Below are 22,575 nucleotides of genomic sequence, written 5' to 3' on the forward strand. Positions count from 1 at the left end.
TCGTGGGCATTACAAATTTGAGGAAAAGGTCTAAACCTACCAGAGTTCTTTGATGAAATCAGGCACCCTATTAGATTTGGCGTTGGCATGTAAGGGAAAAGGGTGGTGGGTGAGGGTTGCATGGGTTGGCATGAGTTGGCATTAAGTTGGCATGGAGGTTATGAGGGGCCATAGGGTGGGTAGAGGGCTTAGGTTGGCTTGAAGGGTATGGGGGTCATGGGGGATGGGTGGAAGCATGAGGTGGCATGGATGGAGCATGGGGAGTTTGTGCAGGTGTGAGGCATGAGGGCTAGAGGGCCCTACTGTCTTTATTATAACTGGGCCAAAGTCCCAGAGAACCAAGCCTTTTAAACAGCCCGCCTCAACACTCGGTAGCCCCTGAGGCTACCACCACACTGTTACTGGCTGTGGCGGGCCTGACCACAATTAGACCCCGCCAGCCAGGAGTAAAAATCTGACCTTACAAGGAAGTTTCACCCGAGTTGGCTTTGGGGAGTTGGGAATTTTCCTGACTCTGCACAACCAACCCAGAAAAGAAAATTCAGTCCTATGAATTCAATTCCCAACAGTTGTAAAGGTGAATTTAAACATATTCTACCTGTGGGTCAACAGAAAAGAAAAAAAATGACCATAAGATGGCTGTTTTCAAGGTGACACCACAAAATGCCCTGCTCCCACAAGATCAGGCCCTAAGTACTAGAATCCACAAAGTATCGCTGGCCTGAAAATAAACGATGATGAAAGTGTACAGCCTGATGTGGTGACTCATTTTCCTTCAGGCACTGATTGACTTGGCTCTGCAGCATTTTGCATTTTTATTTCACATTTCCTTCATGCATGGTTTTTTTTCATCTTTGGTATTACTAGCTAATGTTTTCTTCCCTTCACTGCATACGTTTATTATGATAGAAATACAAAATGATTAAAATGAGACCAATGAGAAGAAATCTTTTACCCCACCAGACAGCGATGATTTACGAAATAGTATGCCAGCAATACAAGCTATGATAAGTAAACCTTTCAAATAAGAGCTGGGTAAGTACCTAGTTATGGCTGGGACTTAAGGCCCCTGGGATAAGTACAGCTGAGTCAAGTAAGTACTGAAGGGAACATGATGATTTCTGTGCTATTGGAGCAAAGGACATGACATCAATTTGAATTGAATAGTAGAGGCCCAGGGAAAGATAAATTGTTTTAAAGATTTACTTAATTATCTTTGCGAGTTGAGGAGAAAAGCTACAAAAACTTTCTTTCCCTCATGAGATTAGAATAATTAATCACGTCAGAGGGACAAGAACAAAACTTCATTGAGGCAAAAAGCGCCCATGTAGCATCACATGACAGGAAGGAGCATCACTGCAGCCTACAGTGTCTTGTACATATTTTAGCTTTCAGTGTTATACAATGGTTGACTGTATCATTTATGTTATGCAAGAGTTATCTTTAAACCGAATGTTAGACTTCTGTTGGTGCAAGCATAAACAGCACTGGGATTCAGAACTGCGACTACAGAAGTACAAGGTCAGCAATTCATCATTGCAAAACGCAGCTATTTATCAGCATTCTGACATTCCAGCACACACTCACCAGACGCCTGCCATTTGTCCCCTTTCATGGCTCTGTCACTGTCATTGCTTGTTTGATTACTGAGGCTCAGGTACTCCCTGAGCAGCTGGCTCAGCTGCAAGTATGCCTGCATCAGATCGTCTGCATACAAAAACAGCAAAAAAATAAGTATAGATACTGTTACTTTAACTCTTTGAGGTCTCCAGCAGAATTTAAGTACATAAAATTTGTAGCAAGTGATAGCATTTAGCTGTTTAGCAAGTCATATTCCTCACTTCTGTGAGTATTTTTTCATTTTATCTTTAAGAGCAACACTATGATGTGAAACGAAACACCTCAATAACTATGCCAGTTCAGGACCCGTAGATAATTTGGATTAACATCACTGAGCTATGATGAGAGGCTCAAGGGCCAAGAAAAAAAACACAGGGACAGGTGCATGATGTTTTTTCTCAAATAATGGAGAAAAATCATTCCTGTGGAGATGAAGATGTATTTATAGAAGAATCAGAAGACATGATTATTGGCTAAAGAAGCCATGAACTGAACTCAGTTTGAGGAATAACCAACTCATGCTTAGAATTGGGACAGTCTGCCACTCAGTGCAATGGATGCTGGCTCAGTTTAAGCAAAAAGGCCCAATTTGGGATAGAAAAAAAGATTTTAAATGATCAGGTGGAGTTTGAGACAAGATAAGAAATCAAGGTGAAGGAACTTTTTCTCATCTGACATCAAAACTCTGACGTATTGCATTCCATGAATGGTCTTCCATGGGTCCGAGCAGCATTAGAGTCAAATCATTACCAAAGAATTCATAATCTAAATCTAAACTTGTTGCTATAACCTACATACCTTTTCACAAGCAAGTACTTAACAAACATCAAAAGTTAGAAGACTGCATTTAACAAGCTTGTTCCATTACATAGCAGCCATTACATATACAGTGAGGGAAAAAAAATCTAATATTCTGTCTTGCTTGATGTTCTCCAGTTTCATACGTACATCTCCTCCACACATAGCCTTGGGAGTAAAATGACTATTTTGCCTTCCTATTCTCAGTAGGAGACAATCATCCAGGTACTAATTATAGGCACGGGTCTGGTAAAAGGATATTCATTCACCCTCTCATTCTGAAAATAATTCATAGGTGATATCTACAACAAAAAAACTATAAAATTAAAAAGCAATCCGGTGACACTTCCATAATGCTACATTCACGATTTAAGACTCCTTGGTATGAGAAAATGAGAAAATGGTGGCCCAGCTTTAGAATCGCACAAGCAGAGGGCTAGAAAAGATCTCTTAGCCAAAGGGAGACCCTATGGGGGAAAAGGGAAGGAAACGACTGAATAGAAGAAATATACTCTGAAAAAATGACAAGTAGATAACTAATAGTACAGCTTAACTCTTAACACTCTTGCATTTCAGTACTGGCTCATATGTTGAAGTGATAGTAGTGAGACAAATCCAACAGCTAAAGTGGCATACAGGGCTTTGAAAGAACTACTCTGAAGCGAATACTCTTTGTAATTGTCTCTCTTCAATAATCAGGTAACAAAGAGCAAGTTTCTTACCACTGTTAATAACAGCATCAAAGTATCCTGGGTAGTCCTGGTTTATTCTGATATAGTTCTCAATTCTGGATAAGGCAAAATCAATGTGTGATTTACTGTACAGCCCTCTCAGCTGCAATCTTTTCTCGTGCTCTTCTCTTTTCATCGGGATCAGCAAAATGTATCGAGGCTCTAAGTATGTCTTCTTCAGGCTACGTACTCCCTATTCAATGGTGGAATTAGAAACAAATCACAATTCTATTCCTTCCCATTCTATACAGCACTCAGCTCTCTTATTCTGAGGAAAGGTTGAGAAGATTGGGCCATATCAATCGGAATTTAGAAGAATGAGAGGTGATCTTATTGAAACATATGGGATTCTGAGAGGATTTGACAGGGTGGTTGCTGAGAGGAGGCTTCCCCTTGTGGGGAGTTTAGAACTAGGGGACACAGTTCAAAAATGAGGGGTCTCTCATTTAAGAGTGAAGCGAGGAGAATTTTTTTTCTCTCGGAGGATCGTTAATATGTGGAATTTTCTTCCCAGAGAGCAGTAGAGGCTGGGTCATTGAATATATTTAAAGCTGAGTTAGATTTTTGATCAATAAGGGAGTCAAGGGTTATAGCGGTACAGACAGGAAAGCCAAGTTGTGGCCATAATCAAATCAGCCATGATCTTATCGAATGGCAGAGCAAGTTCAAGAGACCAAATGCTCTACTTCTGCTCCTAATTCTTGTGTTCTCTTGTGGAAAGAGTTATTTTTTTTAAAAAGTGGAAGATGAGTTAAATTTAGACAGCTATGTATAGTGAACAGCCAAGGCTCATGGTGTGCAACAGCAAGTAGAGAGATGTGATGGAAGAGGAAATACTGATTAGATGCTACCAATCTTGGATTTAAGGAGGTATAATTAAGGAGGTTATCGCAGGATACTTAGATAATCACGATTTGATCAGGCAGAGCCAACATGGCTTTGTGAAAGGGAAATCATGTTTAACTAATCTGTTAGAGCTTTTTGAAGAAGGAACATTTAAGGTGGATAAAGTGGAATCATTGGATGTGGTGTACTTGGACATCCAAAAGGCATTTGATGAGGTACTATATCGAAGGTTACTACACAAGATAAGAGCACATGGTGTAGGGGGTAACATATTAGCATGGATAAAGGATTGGTTGGCTAACAGAAAGCAGAGAGTAGGGATAAATGGCTCTTTTTAATTAGCAAGCTACAACTAGTGGAGTGCCACAGGGATCAGTGCTGGGTCCTCAACCATTTACAATCTAGATCAATGACTTGGATGAAGAGAACGAATGTATGGTAGCCAAATTTGCCGACGGCACCCAGATAGGTAGGAAAATAAGTTGTCAAGGGGAGGTACAGAGTCTGCAAAAGGATATAGACAGGTTAAGTGAGTGGGCAAAAATTTGGCAGATGGAGTATAATGTGAACATGTTCACTTTGGTGGCAATAAGAATAGAAAAGCAATATACTATTTAAATGGAGAAAGATTGCAGAACTCAGAGGGATCGGGGTGTCCTGGTGCATAAATCACAAAGTAAGTATGCGGGTACCGCAAGTGATTAGGAAGGCAAATGTAATGTTGGTATTTATGGCCAGAGGAATGGAATATAAAAGTAGGGAAGTTTTACTACAGCTGTGCAGGGCCTTAGTGAGACCATATCTGGAGTACTGTGTGCAGTTTTGATCTCTTCATTTTAAAAAAAGATATAATTGCTATAGGAGCAGTTCAGAGAAGGTTTACCAGATTCATTCCTGGGATGAAGGGGTTGTCTTATGAAGAAAGTTTGAACAGTTTAGGGCCTATACCCATTGGAGTTTTGAAGAATGAGAGGTGACCTTATTGAAACATAAAAGATCCTGAGGGCACTTGACAGGGTGGATACCTGGAGGATGTTTCCTCTTGTGGGGGAGACTAAAACTAGGGGACATTGTTTAAAAATAAGAGGTGTCCTTTTTAAGACAGAGATGAGGAGAAGGTTTTCCTCCCAAAGGGACGTTGGTGTGTGGAGTTCTTTTCTCCAGAGAGTAGTGGAGGCTGGGATTTTGAATTTATTTATGGCAGAGTTAGACAAATTTTTGTTAAGCAAGAGAGTCAAGGGTTATGGGGGTGGGGTGGGGGGGTTTGGTGGGGGGGGGGGGGGGGGGGGGGGGGGTGCAGACAGGAAAGTGGAGCTGAGACCACAACCAGATCAACCATGATCTTATTGAATGGTGCAGCAGGCTCGATGGGCCATGTTCCTATGTTCCTAAAATCCTGTTGACTGTAGGGGGAAGGAAATGAAAGGAGTATCATATTGTTGAGATTTTGGTTGAGAAAAAAAAAAATAGCTTGCATTTATATGGCATCCTATCACATCTTCAGTACAATCCAATGCGCTGTACAACCTATTACTTCTGAAGTGCAGTTACTGTTGTTATGTTGGCAAACAGCAGCCATTTTGTGCACAGTAGGGTCCCACATGCATTGAGTGACCAATTCATCTGTTTTTGGTCTGTTTGATAAGGGAAGAATGCTGGCCAGGGCATGAGGAGAACTGCTTGTTCCTTTTCAAATAATGTTGTGGGATCTTTCACACCCACCTGAACAGGTTTGGTTGAACATCTCACCCAAAAGATGGCACCTCCCACATTCCTGTCCACCATCAGTCCTGCATTAAAGTGTTAGTCTAAATTATATACTCAGCCTCTTAGTGAGGATTTCAATTCATACGATTCAGATTGAAAGATCAGGGTACTACTAACCTCTGAGCCAAGTTGGGTTGAATGTGGGTGCCGCATTTTGGAGCTTAGAAGAAATACTTATTTAGAAGAAATAAATTTTTTAGAAGGAAAACACATTTGAAGTAGAAATTGGTAATACACAGTCTGGATTTAGACTTCGAGTAGAAACAAGAGGGAATACTTAACCTAAAAACAATCTTTGATGAATATCTAGAAGCAAACAAGAAAAGTTACATATGTTTCATAAATTATGAAAATGTGCTTGACCATATCTATTGCCAAAAGTTAATGGATGTGTTGTTGAAATGTGAAATTGATAGAAAAGATATGAGGTTTATCCAGAATCAATGCTGAGACTAAATAGCAAGCATCAGACTAGAAGAGGGACAATCTAGTATGTTTCAAATGAAGAGAAGAGTGCTACAAGGCCATGTACTGTCGCCAAAACTTCAATCTGTACACAGAACAAATATTTAGAGAATTAGATGTGCTTCCGGGATAAACATTGAAGACAAGAACACTAGGCACTGAACTAGTATCCCAGAGACCTAGGATGATACTCTGGGGACCTGGGTTCAAATCCCACCACAGCAGATGGTGAAATTTGAATTCAATAAAAATCTGGAATTACAAGTCTGATGACCACCACAAAACCATTGCCAATTGTTGTAAAAACCCATCTAGTTCACTAATGTCCTTTAAGGAAGGAAATTTGCCATCTTACCTGGTTTGGCCTACATGTGACTTCAGGCCCACAGCAATGTGGTTGACTCTTAAATACCCTCTGATCAAGGGCAATTAGGGATGGCCAATAAATGCTGGCCTAGCCAGTGACGCCCACATCCCCTGAACAAATAAACGAACAAACTTGTGGGTATGCTGAGGACATAGAGCTACTTGCAGAATCAGAAGAGGCCTGACAAAATATCGTAGATCTAGTAAAATCTAGACGTTTAGAACATAGATTGAGTATGAATGCCAAAAAGCTAAAAACAAGAGTAGTTAGAAGGAATTCGTTAGAAGAAACTAGAGTGAAGATTGAAACGGATGGTGTCAAACTGAAACAGGTAGATAAGTTTGTATATTTAGGACAATGATAACAGAAGGTGGCAGATGTGTTGCAGAAGTTAGAAGAAAATAGAGATAGCCAGAAGTAATTTTGTGAAGATGGAGGATGTACTAACAACAAGAAATCTCAAGCTTGTAACAAGGAAAAATCTCATATGATGCTACATTCTATCTACTTCCTGTATTCCTTAGAAAGCTGGACAGTTAAGTAAAGACCTGTGGAAGAAAATAGAAGCCTATGAAATGTGAATGCTAAGGCATATGCTAAAGATTCTATTTAGAGACAGTAAGACAAATGAAGAGGTACTTGAAATAGCAAGACCAAAAATAACTCTAAAAAGTGACATCCAGAAAAGATAATGTCAGTCTTTTGGCCATTTGACCAGAGCTGAAAAGCTACAGAGATCTCTTTTAGAGCAAAGTGAAGGGCAGTAGAAAGAGGGGTCGGCCTAGACGTAGTTGGATGAAGGATGTCACAGAGTGGTTGTAGATGAGTTACAGAGGATGTGTGAGGATGGTACAATACAGACAAGTGTGACATACCATGACAGCAGATCTCCTGGCAGGAGTAGCTACAAGTAGCAGCAGCAGAAGGAATAACAGAAAAACTTTCACAGCAGTATTGGCTATCATAGAATTGCTAAAGAAAGTAAAATAAAAGGAAGGGAAAGGGATTTGAGGCTTGACATGAGACAGGATTCATTTATCAGATGAAAATTTTCATTTAACTGATTTTCTCTGCTAATTTTGTTATTATTTGCTCTTCTATCCCTTTCCCCTCCTAAAAGCTTTGACTTCTTCCTGGCAGACAGCTTTCTGGTACTTTCTCCAAGTGTCATTCAGATATGAGGCATTATAGTGAGGGTCACCAATTTATACAATGGTGGGAAAATCACAATCAAGCCAGCTGAATGTCTTTTCCTGAGTCAATGAACACTCTCCAGCATGGGTCCTGGGATAACAATCAGAAGCGGAACGCAAGTCGATTTCTATCACAATGCAGGGATACTGAGATCAACTCTACCACTGTGCTGCTGTCCACTTAGAGACAGTAAGGCAAATGAAAAGGTACTTGAAATAGCAAGAGCAAAATGAGCTCTAAAAAGTGACATCCTGAAAAGAAAATGTCAGTCTTTTGGCCATTTAACCAGAGCTGAAAAGCTACAGAGATTTCTTTTAGAGCAAGAAGAAACTAGAGTGAAGATTGAAATCGATGGTGTCAAACTGAAACAGGTAGATAAGTTTGTATATTTAGGACAATGGTAACAGAAGATGGCAGATGTGTTGCAGAAGTTAGAAGAAAGATAGAGATGGCCAGAAGTAATTTTGTGAAGATGGAAGATGTACTAACTACAAGAAATCTCAAGCTTGTAACAAGGAAAAATCTCATATGATGCTACATTCTATCTACTTCCTGTATTCCTCAGAAAGCTGCACAGTTAAGTAAAGACCTGTGGAAGAAAATAGAAGCCTATGAAATGTGAATTCTAAGGCATATGCTAAAGATTCCATTTAGAGACAGTAAGACAAATGAATAGGTACTTGAAATAGCAAAACCAAAAATAACTCTAAAAAGTGACATCCAGAAAAGATAATGTCAGTCTTTTGGCCATTTGACCAGAGCTGAAAAGCTACAGAGATCTCTTTTAGAGCAAAGCGGAGGGCAGTAGAAAAAGGGGTCGGCCTGCACGTAGTTGGATGAAGGATGTCACAGAGTGGTTGTAGATGAGCTACAGCGAATGTGTGAGGATGGTGCAAGATAGACAAGTGTGACATACCATGACAGCAGATCTCCTGGCAGGAGTAGCTACAAGCAGCAGCAGCAGCAGAAGAAGAAATAACAAAAAAACTTTCACAGCAGTATTGGCCATAGTAGAATTGCTTAAGAAAGAAAAATAAAAGGATCACTTAATTCAGTGCAGACCCTAGGATCTTCCTGGTCCATATGGATCAGTCACACACTGAACAAGTACTCTAGTCATTGGGGCGCGTTTTTATTTTAGAATTGATTTTCCGATGTTAGAAATGCTCCTGACAAACTGGTCATAATAAAACAGATCAAATTAATAATTCCTTCTGGCACAACAAGGTGTAGATTTCACAACAGTAGCAGGTAGCTAATAGAACCATGGAGCCATAGAAAAGTTTCGGCACAGAAAAAGGCCATCAACCCATCATATCTGCGCCAGCCAAAAAGATAAAAATAAAAAACTAGCTGCCCATTCTAATCCGACCCTCCATTATCCAGTCTGTAGCCTTGCAGGTTACAGCACTTCAGGTGCAGATCCAGGTGCCTTTTAAATGAGTTGAGGGTTTCTGCCTTCACCACCAAACCAGGCAGTGAATTCCAAGCACCCACCAACCTCTGGATGAGGAAGTTTTTCCTCATGTCCCCTCTAATCCTTGTACCAATCATCTTAAATCTGTGCTCCCTGGTAATTGACCTCTCCGCTAGGGGAAACAGAGCATCCCTGTGTACTCTATCTAGGCCCCTCATAACTTGTACACCGCAATCATGTCACCCCTCAGCATCCTCTGTTCTAAGGAAAACAACCCCAACCTATCCAATCTTTCCTCATAGCTACAATTTTTAGCCCTGGCAACATTCTCATAAATCTACTCTGTATTCTCTCCAGCGCAATTACATCCTTCCTGTAATGTGGCGTCCAGAACTGTACACAAAATTCCATCTATGGCCCAATCAGCGTTTTATACAGTTCCATCATTACATCCCTGCTTTTGTATTCCATACCTCGTCCATAGTATTCCACATGCTTTATTAACCACCTTATCAACCTGTCCTGCCATCTTCAGGGACCAGTGGACACCAAGGTCTCTCACTTCCTCTACCCCTCCCAGTATCCTCCCATTTATTGTATATCCCCTAACTGTATTTGCCCTTCCCAAATGCATTACCTCATACTTCTCTGGATTGAATTCCATCTGCCGCTTTTCTGCCCACTCAACCAGACCATTGATATCATTCTGGAGACAACAGCTATTCTTTTCACTATCAACTACACAGCCAATTTTTGTGTCTGCAAATTTCCCAATCATGCTACCCACATTTAAGTCCAAATCATTAATATATACAACAAACAGCAAGGGACCCAACACTGAGCCCTGTGGAACACCACTGGAAACCATTTCTATTCATAAAAACATCCATCAACCTTTACCCTTTGTTAATATACTATACATACACCATGTAGACTGCAGTGGTTCACCACCTTCTCAAGGGCAGTTAGGGATGGGCAATAAATGATGGCCTAGCCAGCAAAACCCACATCCCTTGAATGAATAAAAAGAACTCCAGCCTTCATCCCAGAATCTTAGCACTTTGGATTTTGATCTTTTGCCCTTTGCTATAAAAACTAGAACATCTAAGTAAATAGCACGAGAATGCTAGTCAATTTTGTTAGTTGCCACATTTGTTTGTTGAAGCATTTAGTTACAAGAGAGTGGTTGAAAGCTGCAACAGGAAAAACTTGATGTCTGATAGGTTGACGAATTGGTACCAGCCAAAAGACATTGAGGCAGACTCCAGAATGGAAGGTTGCAAGTCTGGCAGTGGGCGAGGAAGTTGGATCAATTCCCGCTGGGCGGCAGGACAGATGAACATGGGAAATCTTCCACTGTTCAATTCATTAATTCTGCATCTGCGAGGAGCTCGGGGAATCTTGTGGCGGGGCGGGCAGGAAGTCACCTGCCCAACCATTACCTCATGGGGTCAAAGATCCTGCTGCCATATTTAAAGGGCACCTGGACGGCCATTCGCTCACTGTAGGCCAGGAGCTCCAGATCTCAACATGTCAAAGAGAAGAAATCAACCTTCAGCCCCACGGTTCAACACCACCTCCTTTGGAGACTCTCTTCCTGTTCGTCCAGGAAAGACGGGAGGTGCTGTTTCCAAAGAATGGGAGCAGGAAGTCCTTACAGCTGACAACAACGGCCTGGGAGGAGGTTGCCAAGGTGGTTAGCACCCGTGGGACCCAATAAAGGTTTGCAGGAAAAGAATGAATGATCGGTTGCGCTCTGCCAGGGTAAATGCACTGTCTACTCACTGCAAACTCAAACTTTTCCAAGGGCATCAGGCAATCTAAGGGTTAATATGCACAGGGATGTTATACATGACCAGCAGATGGGGCATTAGCACTGAATGTGTGTCAGCTCTGGTGAGCACATTAGACAATGGTCCACCGCCGGTGGAAGCCATCCGCAGATTGGACAAGTAGCTGGAGGAGTCAGTCCACATTCTATCTGCTGTCATGGCTCCAGTGAGTGCATGGATGTCTCCACTGGACAGATGGCAGCCGCCTTGGAGACCCAGATCCAGCAGTTTCTGCCGGATGTGCACTCAGACCTGCACTCCATTGTTCTAGCCATGGATGTGTTTCAGCAGCGGCTAGGTGAGAAGGGACGGGGCACCTTGACCTTCCACCAGGTGCCCCTTCTCCTCATGAAATCAGGGAAGCGCCATCAGATCCCCACACAAAGGAGGTGCGCCAGCTAGGCACCCTGGGAGCATCGACCCAGGACACTCCAAAGGTGCCCTGCCACTCCACCTCCTCTCTGCCATCAACTGTTCCCATCAACTCCAGCAGCTCAGGCCGAGGAGGATGCACCTGCACCTGAGCAGGAGGCCCTTAGCAGGCCAGAGCCCTCAAGGCCTTGGGCCACTAAAGGATGTCCGCCAAAGTCATCTCAGTCAGCAGAGCATTGCATTTAGCGGGCTACCTCCACTTCAGCTGTGGATATCGGGACTGCATCTAGATGTATCGGGAGAGTTAGAAAAATTAAAAGGTATTGAATGCCCAGAGGTGGCACGTGTGTACACTCATTGTGTGTAGCCATCACAATTGTAAATATATGTTGAATTTGTCCACTTCCAAGTCTCTTGGATTTCATTTTTCTATTAATTTCTTCAAAGTTTCACAGTCAGTTAAGGCTCCAGAATGTTTGCCCCCAATTGAATCCCATCAGGAACTTAATTGCTTCAGTTCTCCAACATTGTCACCAGAATCAATAGTCTATAATCACACATGTGCAACATCAGGCAATGGCCATCATTTGTCACTGTGCTGCCTGACCAATATTCCTGGCAGCCAATAATCGCTGATAGCCATGCTTTGCCCTTGGGAGAAGTGCTCATCGAGGTTATTGCATTTACTGTTGCTGTTGCACCGATGTCATTTGTTTGTGGATGGCATTAATAGTCATGGTGACTTAAATCGGATCCATCTGTCCCAAGTTTCATTTTGCTGTAATCACAACAATCAAAACCCATAGGCTACCATAACTGTCTGGAGGAAGATGTAGTGGGCATGTTCAATGCTGAATATCCTTCCTTGATGAATTGTCATTTTCAGTGAATATGACGCTGCACTGGACAAGTAAGGATACAACGGGCATCTTAGCCCTGACTGCAAGAGGGGTTAGAGTATATGATTTAGGAAGTGTGTGTTCATTATGCTGAAGCAGTTTCCTGAGCTCATGCCTCCCTAGCAAGGGTGTCAGTAGTCCTTGGATAAAGGGATAGCATTCAACACGATTAGGAAATCATTGCATCAGGGCTTTCAACAACTTAGGACAAAGGCAGGAATGGCCTTGGGTGTGCTGGACCATCTCGAGGACTGTGATGCTCTCAATGTGATGCATAGCCAACTATGTAGGCCTCTGCAGGGTCCATGCAGGAAACAATGCCACCTTGGCTCGTGTGTCCAAAATGAGTTTTCAAGGTCTCGCCCTAATGCAAAGGCCATCTAGGACAGACACTTTTAAAGTTTTGACAATTGCAGGGTCCCGAATGGTTGCACCTCAGCAAACCATAGTCCTGGCGAGGCATTCTCAGTGAGGACACTGCAAAGAAACCTCGAAAGCTAACTCCATGATCAATATTTCAAGGCTTCTGGTTTTATGATGTGCAACTGGCAATTGGGGGACATTAGCAAGATGAAGTCTCATCAATCTGCATTGAGGAACGCTGTTGAGGAGACATATGGTGCTCTCATGCTGCTACTCCCTATTGAGCCATCCATTTGGTTAAGCCTGAAAGAGTGATATGTCTGGTCTGTATGCCTTAGTGAGGAGGTCTCAGGGTGACAGGAGTACATCCTTGGCTAAATTTGAGTTTCAGCGACTTATAAGCTGCCATACACACTGACTTGGTGGGGGAAGGGTGAAAGTACTATTCCATGTGATGTGAGGTCAGAGTGACTGCCTTTGACAAGGCAGCATTTGACTGAGTGTGGCATCAAGGAGCCCTAGTAAAACTGAACTCAATCGGAATCAGGAGAAAACTCTTTGGAGTCACACCTAGCCCAAAGGGAGATGGTTCTGGTTGTTGAGGTCAATCAACTCTGTCCCGGGACATCAATGGAGGAGTTCCTCATGATAGTGTCCTAGGCCCAACCACATTCAGCTGTTTCATCAATGACCTTGCTTCCATCATAAGGTCAGAAGTGGGGATGTTTGCAGATGATTGCACAATATTCAGCACCATTCACAACTCTGCAGATACTGAAGCAGTCTGTGTCCTATGCAGCAAGACCTGGGCAACATTAAGACTTGGGCTGATAAGTGGCAAGTAATATTCATGCCACACAAGTGTCAGGCAGTGACCATCTCCAACAAAAGAGAATCCAACCATCTCCCTTGACCTTTAATGGGTTACCATCGCTGAATCCTGGGGTTGCCAAATGGCCAGAAACTGAATTGGACCAGCCATATAAATGCTGTGGCTACAAGGGTAGGTCAAGGGCTGGGAATTAACTCACCTTCTGTGGAGATTAACTCACCTCCTGATTCCCCAAAGTCTGTCCACCTTCTACAAGGCACAAGTCAGGAGTGTGATGGAATACTTTCCACTTGTCCGGATGAATGTAGCTCCAACAACACACAAGGGGCTCAAAACCATCTAGGACAAAGTAGCTCGCTTGATTGACACCCCATCCACCACAATAAACATTCACTCCCTCCACCACCGACACAGTGGCAGCAGTACATACAAGATGCACTGCAGCAACTCACCAAGGTTCCTTTGACAGCATCTTCCAAACCCGTGACCTCTACCACCTAGATGGACAAGGGCAATAGGTGCATGGGGATACCACCACCTGCAAATTCCCCTCCAAGCCACACACTATCCTGACTTGGAACTATACCACCATTCCTTTACTGTTGCTGGGTCAAAATCCTGGAACTCCCTCCCTCAGAGCACTCTGGGTCTATCTACACCACATAGATTGCAGCGGTTCAAGAATGTGGCTCACCCCCATCTTCTCAAGGGCAATATAAATGCTGTCCTAGCCACATCCACATCCCACAAAAAGAATTTAAAAAAATGTGAAGTTGCCTAGGCCATGGGAGAAGGAGTGCAGTTAAGATTCTACAGCAGCCATGTATCGCCAGGGCTACCCGTTTAACTGTGGTTTAGCACATTCAAAGGACAAACCCAACATCAGGGCAGACAGTGACTACTGATACTTCCTTAATCTCTAAGAAAGCAAGGAACTTTCGCGAGAAATTCTCTCTGACGGAAAAGGTGCTGGAGCCTTCCAACCAGCAAAGGACAGAAAAACAAACAAATGTGAGAATGTGTAGGCACATTATTCCTGCTAGAATCTTGTAGCTATCAGATTGTCACAGGCAAGTCTGCCATGTCGTACCCGTGCTATGGCCTCTTCAAGTGGCTCATCGACATTCTGGCCCTTGTCAGGTCCACTCCCTTCAATGTCCTCTTCATCGCAGGAGACTTCTCGCCCCTCCATGTCTCCCTCAGGGAAAACATCTCCCCTTTGCAGTGCTAGGTTGTGCAGGGCGCAGCAATGATGATCCATGACACTCTCTGTGGCGAGTATTGGAGCGTCCCGCCTGAGTGGTCCAAGCACCAGAAACGCATCTTCAGCAGGCCTATCGTCTGCTCTATCAATGACCTGATGGAGGCATCTGCAGCATTGTATCTCTCTTAGCAGCACTATATGGATGGCAAACAGGTGTCGTCAGCCATGTCTTCTAGAGGTATACGTTGTCCCTGAAGAGCAAGCCCTGTAAGTGCCTAGGTCTCTCAAAGGCCTGTGGCACCTGCGAGTGGATCAGGATGTAAGAGTTGTGAGACTTCCCTGTGTACCTAGTACAAATGTGCAGGATTTGCCTTCTGTGATCACAAATTAGCTAGACGTTCAGATTGTGAAATCCTTTTCGATTGATGCTCAGGCTGCTGCCAGGGAGCTCCCAAGGTCACATGTGTGCAGTCAATGGTGTTCTGCACTTGGGGAAACCAGATATTGCTGCAAATCCCACACTCTGGCAGCCTGACTTTCAATATCCATGTGGAACTGGACATGCTGGTGAGCTCTAGCGAACAAGGCATCTGTCACCTATCGTGTTGCCGATTGGGAGATGCTGCAAAGATTCTCATTGGAGCCCTGGAAGGACCCACTGGCAAAAAAGTTCAGTGCGGCAGTTATCTTTGATGCCACCAGCATGGCATGCCCTGCAAGTCCTTACAGCATCAGTTCTTCATGGAGAAGGTGGCAAGTGTGAGCTACCACAACCCTGGACAAGCAAAGGCACCTGCGGCATTATCTTTCGCTCATTTCCATATACGAGCAGCACCTTCGATATACCCGTGATTGGGTCATTGGTCTTCAGTGCACTTGTCCCTCTTTGGAAGCATTTTGGACTTCTTGGGGTCCCGCTTACTCTTGCTGCTCAGGCCACTGCTCCTCCTGGGCCTGTGCCAATCAACATGGGCCCTTCTTCTCCTCATTCGTATTAGAACAAGAACCAAGGCAAGATTGCTTGCAGCCAGCATTCTCCACGCCTCTTTGTATCTGTCACCGAATAGATTTGACAACTTAATTAAGCTTTCCCTTAACTGGTTTCCCTCCATCTCCAAGCCAGAAGGCCACTGCTAAGCCCTTTGTTTGGCCTCCATCTAGACATGGCATTCCCAGTCCACCCCTTCCAGGTGAGGGGACATCCTGGAGGACCACAGGTGGCTGCTCTTCCCCTTCCTAAATAACTGGGCATGCAGACCTTGATGAGGGTGATTACAGATATGTGCGAGAACTCTCCGTCAATTGCCAGCTTGCCTCCATGAGCCTAGACTCTCTACAGAGAGAACATATCCTTGGCATAAGGGGAAGGGTTTAAGCATAATGTCTTGACAGCCAGTAGCATTTTTCTGGGATTAATGAGGCTTGGAGCGTGCATCTAGCTGCTGCCCAGCAGTCGTACCTCTTGAATGAATTCACCTCCATCCCCTTCTTCATGCCTTTGTCTAAAACTGATGGCCAATCACACCTATTCAACTTCAGACCTTAAGGCTTCTTGCAGAAGTGCACCCCATTAGTCATGGAGCAATGGTCCATCAATGGGCATTTTAACCTCGAGAACAGTACTCAGCTGAGCCTGGTTCTCCATGGTTTGAGCAAATAATAGGGTGGCCCGTCAGTCAGCTCAAAAGAGGAGTCATAAACACCTCCCAACTGCTTCGAGATCCCTCTCATATCATTTTTTTCCTGATTGCTTTTAGAACTGCGTCATAACTGGGCAAAGGGGGTGATAGTTTCTCTTAGATTTATAAGTGCTTCCAGCATATTCCAACCTCCCATTCACCCACCAAGTTCCTTCCATCTTTCTCCACAGTCACTGCCTCCTCATTCCACTCCCTCCTGAGACCATTCAGCCTCCCCCCATTACTCTTCACTCCACTATTATTTATGTTGACATTCCTGTTCTCTCCCCCATTCCCTACAATGTTGAAGTCCCCATGCCCCTCATTAATTTGACCCCTCTCATTCTCAAGGTCATCTGCACCCTTACTTTTAGAGACCAACACCACTCCCCCCCACCCCATGAGACCATCCACTACCCCCCCATGACATTGGAACTACCAACATACCGGATCCAAATGCCTCCCTTGCATGTGACCAAGCCCTCTGCGTCCAAGTACCAGGCATCAAACCCCCAGGACAAAATGCAGTAGACGACAGACCACACCCTTCACACAATTCAATGTAACATCGTCATTGCCCAGAGAGGCCTTCCCCCACCCAACACCGGGATTGAGACAGGTGTACCATGCTGAGCCCTCTAACATGCCTCTGACAGTCTGGCCTCATTCCCCAGACAGTCGCTTCAGTATGCTCCCAACAGTCTGGCCTCATTCCCTGTACAGTCTCCCTTCCCTGGACAGTCTCTTCAACATGCTCCCCTACACCAGACAGTCTTTAACCCTTCCCTAGACAATCTCTTCAACATGCCCCCAGACAGTCTTTCACCCTTGCCCTCTGTTCCTTTCCCTCCCCCAAGTCCTGCCTCCATCTCATCCTTGCCCTCTGGTCCTTTCCCCACCCCCCACCATCCCCAGGTCCTGTCTCTGTCTCACCTTTGCCCTCCAGCCCTTCTGCCCCCTAGTCCCGCCTCTATCTTTCCCCTCCTTGCTGTTTGTGCCTCCTGTGCCCAGCCTTGGCACAGCTTGTGCTATAGGCACCCGATATGGAGCAGTTAAGGTTTTATAGGAAGATAAAAGCAGCACCTACTGACCTCAAATTCGTGGATGAAGTGACACGTAGCAGGTGTGCGCTACTTATATACAATCATAAAATAGAACATTCTAATTACTTGCTGGTGGGGACTCATGCCAAATTAAGTGCCCCGACCCACCACGATTCCCACTGCTGGCTGGAGCGGAAGATTACACCCTTGTCTGAGGAGTGTTATGGCACAGCCGATGGTAAATGCTGAGTTGCTTGAAATCCCAAAGGGAAACTTGAAACAATTGCCACCACTTGTTTTGGAATTTTTATAAATTTTGAGATGCATGCCCTGAATTCAGTAGTATTAAGAGCACCAAGTCTTATAGGTTTTTACAAAACTAGATTAAACATTTATTAATAGAAGAAATGACTTTAAATACATACAAAGATATACAAATTACTACTATGATAATTTCTAACTTCCCTAATCAATCTAACTCCCAGTTACACTTTCGTTAAGGCAACAGTAGGACACATAGATTTTAAAAGACCCAGGCAAAGAAACATGATACCCTGAACAAGTCAACTTCCAAGTGAGTTTTCTTAACTTCAATCCTTTGAAGACAACAGCCTGAGGCATAAATGCTGAAGGCTTTTTCACACACTTGTAAAATCTTAAAAATGCCTTCCCTTACACACAGCCCTTTCTCCTTTTATACATATCTTTCTCTTTGATTGCAAATATCCATTGTTTCACTATGTCTTTGGACTTTGTATCCCTGATAATGAAGCTCTCTCATTGCACTAAGTTTTACCAGTAATCTTTGGGAAAAATAAACACACCGTTTCTAAACTTCACCTGGTTAGCTGACATATTTCACCCCTCCTTTGAAAACAATCTAGTCGGTTTATTTCAAAATGCAAATGTTCCCTTGACACCTATGTTTCTAAGCTTACGCACACACACACAATAACATTATGAGAATTATTATATTTTCTTGACAGGAGACCCCAGGGTCAAAATCCTGGAACTCTGTCTCTAACAGCACTGCGGGTGTACCCATACTACATGGTCTGCAGCAATTCAAGAAGGCAGCTCACCACCATCTTCTCAAGGGCAATTAGGGACGGGCAATAAATGCTGGCCTAGCCAGCAAAGCCCACATCCCGTAAAATGAATTGTAAAAAAATCAATGAAAGGAGCTGCTTTATATTTTCCCGTTCGAACATTGTACGACTCTGAAATTCACACTCACAACACATCCAAAAACAGATGAATTACTCATTCACCACATGTAGGACCTTACCATCCCATAATGGCTGCTGCATTTGCTATAACAACAGTAACTGCACTTCAAATATAACTCATAGGTCAAATATAATTCATAGGTCATTAAGTGCATTGAAATGTTCTGAGGATGGGACACTGTGTTTCATAAAAGCAAGTTTTCTTTTTTCCCAAGCAGAATTTCAACGAAATGGAACTCCTTACCTGTCCTTCCCTGTACAACGTCAGGCTTTTAAACCTAAGAATGGTAACACCTAATCAGTTTTTTTCCTGTTTCAATGCACCATTTTTACTTGTTATTCTACACCATGAGCCTTGTTTCTAATTTACTTAGATGCTTTATCTTAGCTCACCTTCCACCTAGTGACGAAGAAGTAAAAATTGCCCATATCAGCATGTGATAAAAATCAATATCATAGTGAAATTGTGCACTAATGTTTAGTAATTGCATTAAGTGCCTTCTACGAAGAGTGAACTTGACTCATTTGATTATTGAATCTAGCTTCACAGGAGCAATATCAAACAAATTTTCACACAGAGCGACGTAAGGAGATCTTGGTACAAGTGACCAAATGCATGGTCAAAGAGATTGGAATAAAGGTGTGTCTTAAAAGAAGAGAGAGAGAGATCAAAAGGCCAGAGGCTCAGAAAGGGAATTCAAGAGCCTTGGTCCAGGCGGCTGAGGGTGTAGCCACCAATGGTGGAGCAATTAAAATTGAAATGGTGCAAGAGCCTAGAACTGGAGGAGCGCAAAGATTTTGAAGGGGTGCAGGGTTGAAGGAGATTACAGAGATAGGGAGGGGTGAGATCATGGAGGGAATTTGAAAAAAATAATGTGAATTTTAAAACAGAGGTAAAGCCAGACCAGAAGTTGATGACAGTGAGAACTAGGCCAATGGGTAAATGGGATACAGTGTAAGCTAAGAATTGGTCACAGAGTTTAGAATAAATTCAAAGGAATGGTACCCACTCCCTCACATTAATGTGGAGATGTAGATCTGTTTTCATAAAATCTTTATTATCCTTTCAGCTTCTATAGAGTTTCCTGTATTGCAAGCTGACCTCTGACATCAAGGACAGCATTTCCAGGATGGCATGTGGGGGCGGGGGTGGGACCCGCTTGCCGACTCATAAAATGACACGGGGTGACTTTGGGCATGTGTCCCGATGTCATTCCGCGTCATTTAGATTTTCAGTTTGGTGGGTGTGCAGCCGAGTCAGTTGCTTGTGCGCTGGCCTGTCAACAGCCTATTAAGGCCATTAAAAAAGTAATTAAAATGATTAATCTTAATGTCCAACCTTAAGGTTGGTAGGCAGGCGAAGAGCCCAGGCGGCCTTCTGAAAACACATGAAGCCTCATCCATGGGCGGGATGAGGTTTCATGAGGGATTTAAAATGTTCAGAAAATTTTTAAATAAAAGTCACGGACATGTCCTAGCTCACGTGATAGTGTCGTATGAGGGGACATGTCAGGGAAATTTTTTCTTACTTTTAGTAAAATTTTACAAGTTCAACCGATCTCCCTGAGGCAGCACTTTGCCTCAGGGAGATCTGTGCGCTCTTCCGCATGCATGCATGAAAGAGCGCACAGACCTGCTCAAGGAAACTCCCCTGCCTGCACAGGGAGCGCACAGTGCTTCCGGGTGGATGTCACGCTGGGCAGGTCTTAATTGGCCCACACATGTAAAATGGTGGCGTGCCCCCATCGGGAACCCACCTGCTCGCACCCGCTCCTGCACAAACCCCCCAATGGGGGGAAAATGCTGCCCCAAGTAAAGCTCTGCCTAGGAGCTGACAGAGATTGAGCTTTAGCTTAACAAGTGATGGTGTGTGAAAATAGACTAGGTTGGCTCTCAGTCATATTCTCCTCAGGTTTCCCTTTTGAATCCTCACTAATAGCCAAGCTGAGATGTAGGAAATCACAGGAACCTGCATCTCACAAAATCATGCTGCTAACTTTAAAGGGCAATCTCAAACCAGTAACCTGACTCCAATTAAGTGTGGTCGTTTAAAATAAAACACAAGCTTTAGTCTTTATATTGTTAATCCATCTCATGAAAAGCAGGTGGCTGCTTAATCTATCTTCACTTATTAAACTAAACTTCAATTTCTGTCAACCCTTTGGGAGCTTGATGTCAGAGATCACCTTGCAATACAGCAAAACTCTATAAAAGATGAAAGGATAACCAAGATTTTCTGAAAGCAGACTTACATCTCCAGATTGATGTGAGGAAGTGGGTGCCCTGAGAAGTGCCTTCCCTCCCCCAATGCTTCTGCACCTGGTTTGGGGAAGTGCTGTAAATGTGGATAGTTAAAATTTTGGGACAACTCAAATGTAGGCGCTTACTGCTGTCACCATGAGGATTTCACTGGAACATAATGGTAGGGTAGCGACATTTTTATACTACAAAATTCTGATGTGGGAAAACACCCAGCAGTGCAATAAAAGGGTTATTCCCTCTAGGCTTAAGTGATTTGCAAAAGGAGCATTTTGAGCTGTTGCAAGTCCGTCACTGACAGTGTATGGTGGTGACAGCAATTTGAAGTGATGCATTAGTATCACACAAGTTAAATTTGCATAACTTTAACATGTTTTGGTCTCATTTTTTTTCCTGTTTTATCACAGTGTGAAATATTCCTAATGATAAAACACTGTTTACATGCAGAATCCTCCTCCTTCAGGTACCATGCCTAAGAGGGTGTTGGCAACCATGGACTTCCATTGGATTGGGCCTTGGTTATGCTTGGCAAAGTACTGCACTGGTTTGCCATTGCCTTCTGCAGTATGGCTGACCAGGAAACTCTCCTGCTTTTACTGCCTGCCATTGGGGCTATTGGAAGGATTTACAGGCTGATGAGCAAGCTGTTTGGCCAGATTATGAATGCACCTTACGTGGCCATCAAGTCCTGATGTGGGACTTGAACTCGGAGCCTCTGTCCCTGAAGCAGGGACGCTAACCCCTGTGCCACAAGGCCTCCACCACCATGCAGAATGCTTATGCTTCCCTCTGATGGGATTTAGTATCCATCACTATTAAAGGCATGTCCATCATTCACAAAGCAGCCCACAAATCCATTGAAATATGACCTCTACACCTACCTCTAGTTCCATATGAACACAGCAAGCTAGGCCCTCTCTGGCGACAGCTTCTAATGCATCCCTGCTGAGTCCAAAATAATATCCACTGTACTTAATCGTCTCAATAAATTTCCCCTGCACAAAAGGACAAAATGGTTCAAATGAAGATGGCAACCAATAGCTCAATGTATTACATAAGTATATGAAATGGCAATGAGATTTTCCCACTTTGATGCAAAAATAATTTTGGGAATTTTAGAGCAATATATTTCTTAACCTGCCTTATACAATATTTGCTTTTTATCTTAAAAGATCACATTGAAAATGTTTTACTAATTCCATCTCTTCTTTCTGCTGGCTCACACTATTTTGGAGTTTGGAACACATTTGGAACACTGGCATGCTCACACCATAGATATTACCAGTTAAGACTTTTGATGTATTTTTATGCTTCAAACCAGAAACAAGCTGATGGGTATCCCTGGCGTGACCAACTAAATGAGGATAAATTGGGTCCTGTACCAATAAAGGTCTCCTTCAATAATTTAACATTAGAAAACTGATGCATCAGTCAACATTAAACAGCATGTCTCTCCATCTAATATTTTTTAGCTTGTTTCACATCCATTTCTGGGGAAAATCTTTAATACTGAAGAACAGTTTTAAGCTGCCCCATTGTAGAAAAGTCATAAGAGCGTGTGCTACGTAGATTCATCAGGATCAGCCATGCTCTTGTTGAATGGCAAAACAGGTTCAAGAGGATGGTTACCTGGCCTGTTTCTATGCTGTTGCAGCATG

The 22,575-nt window shown here is 43.4% G+C and overlaps 1 protein-coding gene across 1 annotated transcript in view; it reads right to left on the reverse strand.

Annotated features, from left to right (window-relative positions):
* The window catches only part of lrguk (leucine-rich repeats and guanylate kinase domain containing), a 122,802-nt gene that overhangs the window by 41,405 nt on the left and 58,822 nt on the right, over window positions 1–22,575 (reverse strand). The window contains exons 3-5 of the mRNA XM_041203136.1: window positions 21,799–21,912; window positions 3,141–3,342; window positions 1,588–1,707 (exon numbers count right to left, since the gene is read on the reverse strand). Coding sequence (XP_041059070.1) covers window positions 1,588–1,707; window positions 3,141–3,342; window positions 21,799–21,912 — 436 coding nt within the window. The remainder of the gene's footprint in view (window positions 1–1,587; window positions 1,708–3,140; window positions 3,343–21,798; window positions 21,913–22,575) is intronic.

This window comes from Carcharodon carcharias, chromosome 13, assembly GCF_017639515.1.
Source record: "Carcharodon carcharias isolate sCarCar2 chromosome 13, sCarCar2.pri, whole genome shotgun sequence".
NCBI lineage: Eukaryota > Metazoa > Chordata > Chondrichthyes > Lamniformes > Lamnidae > Carcharodon > Carcharodon carcharias.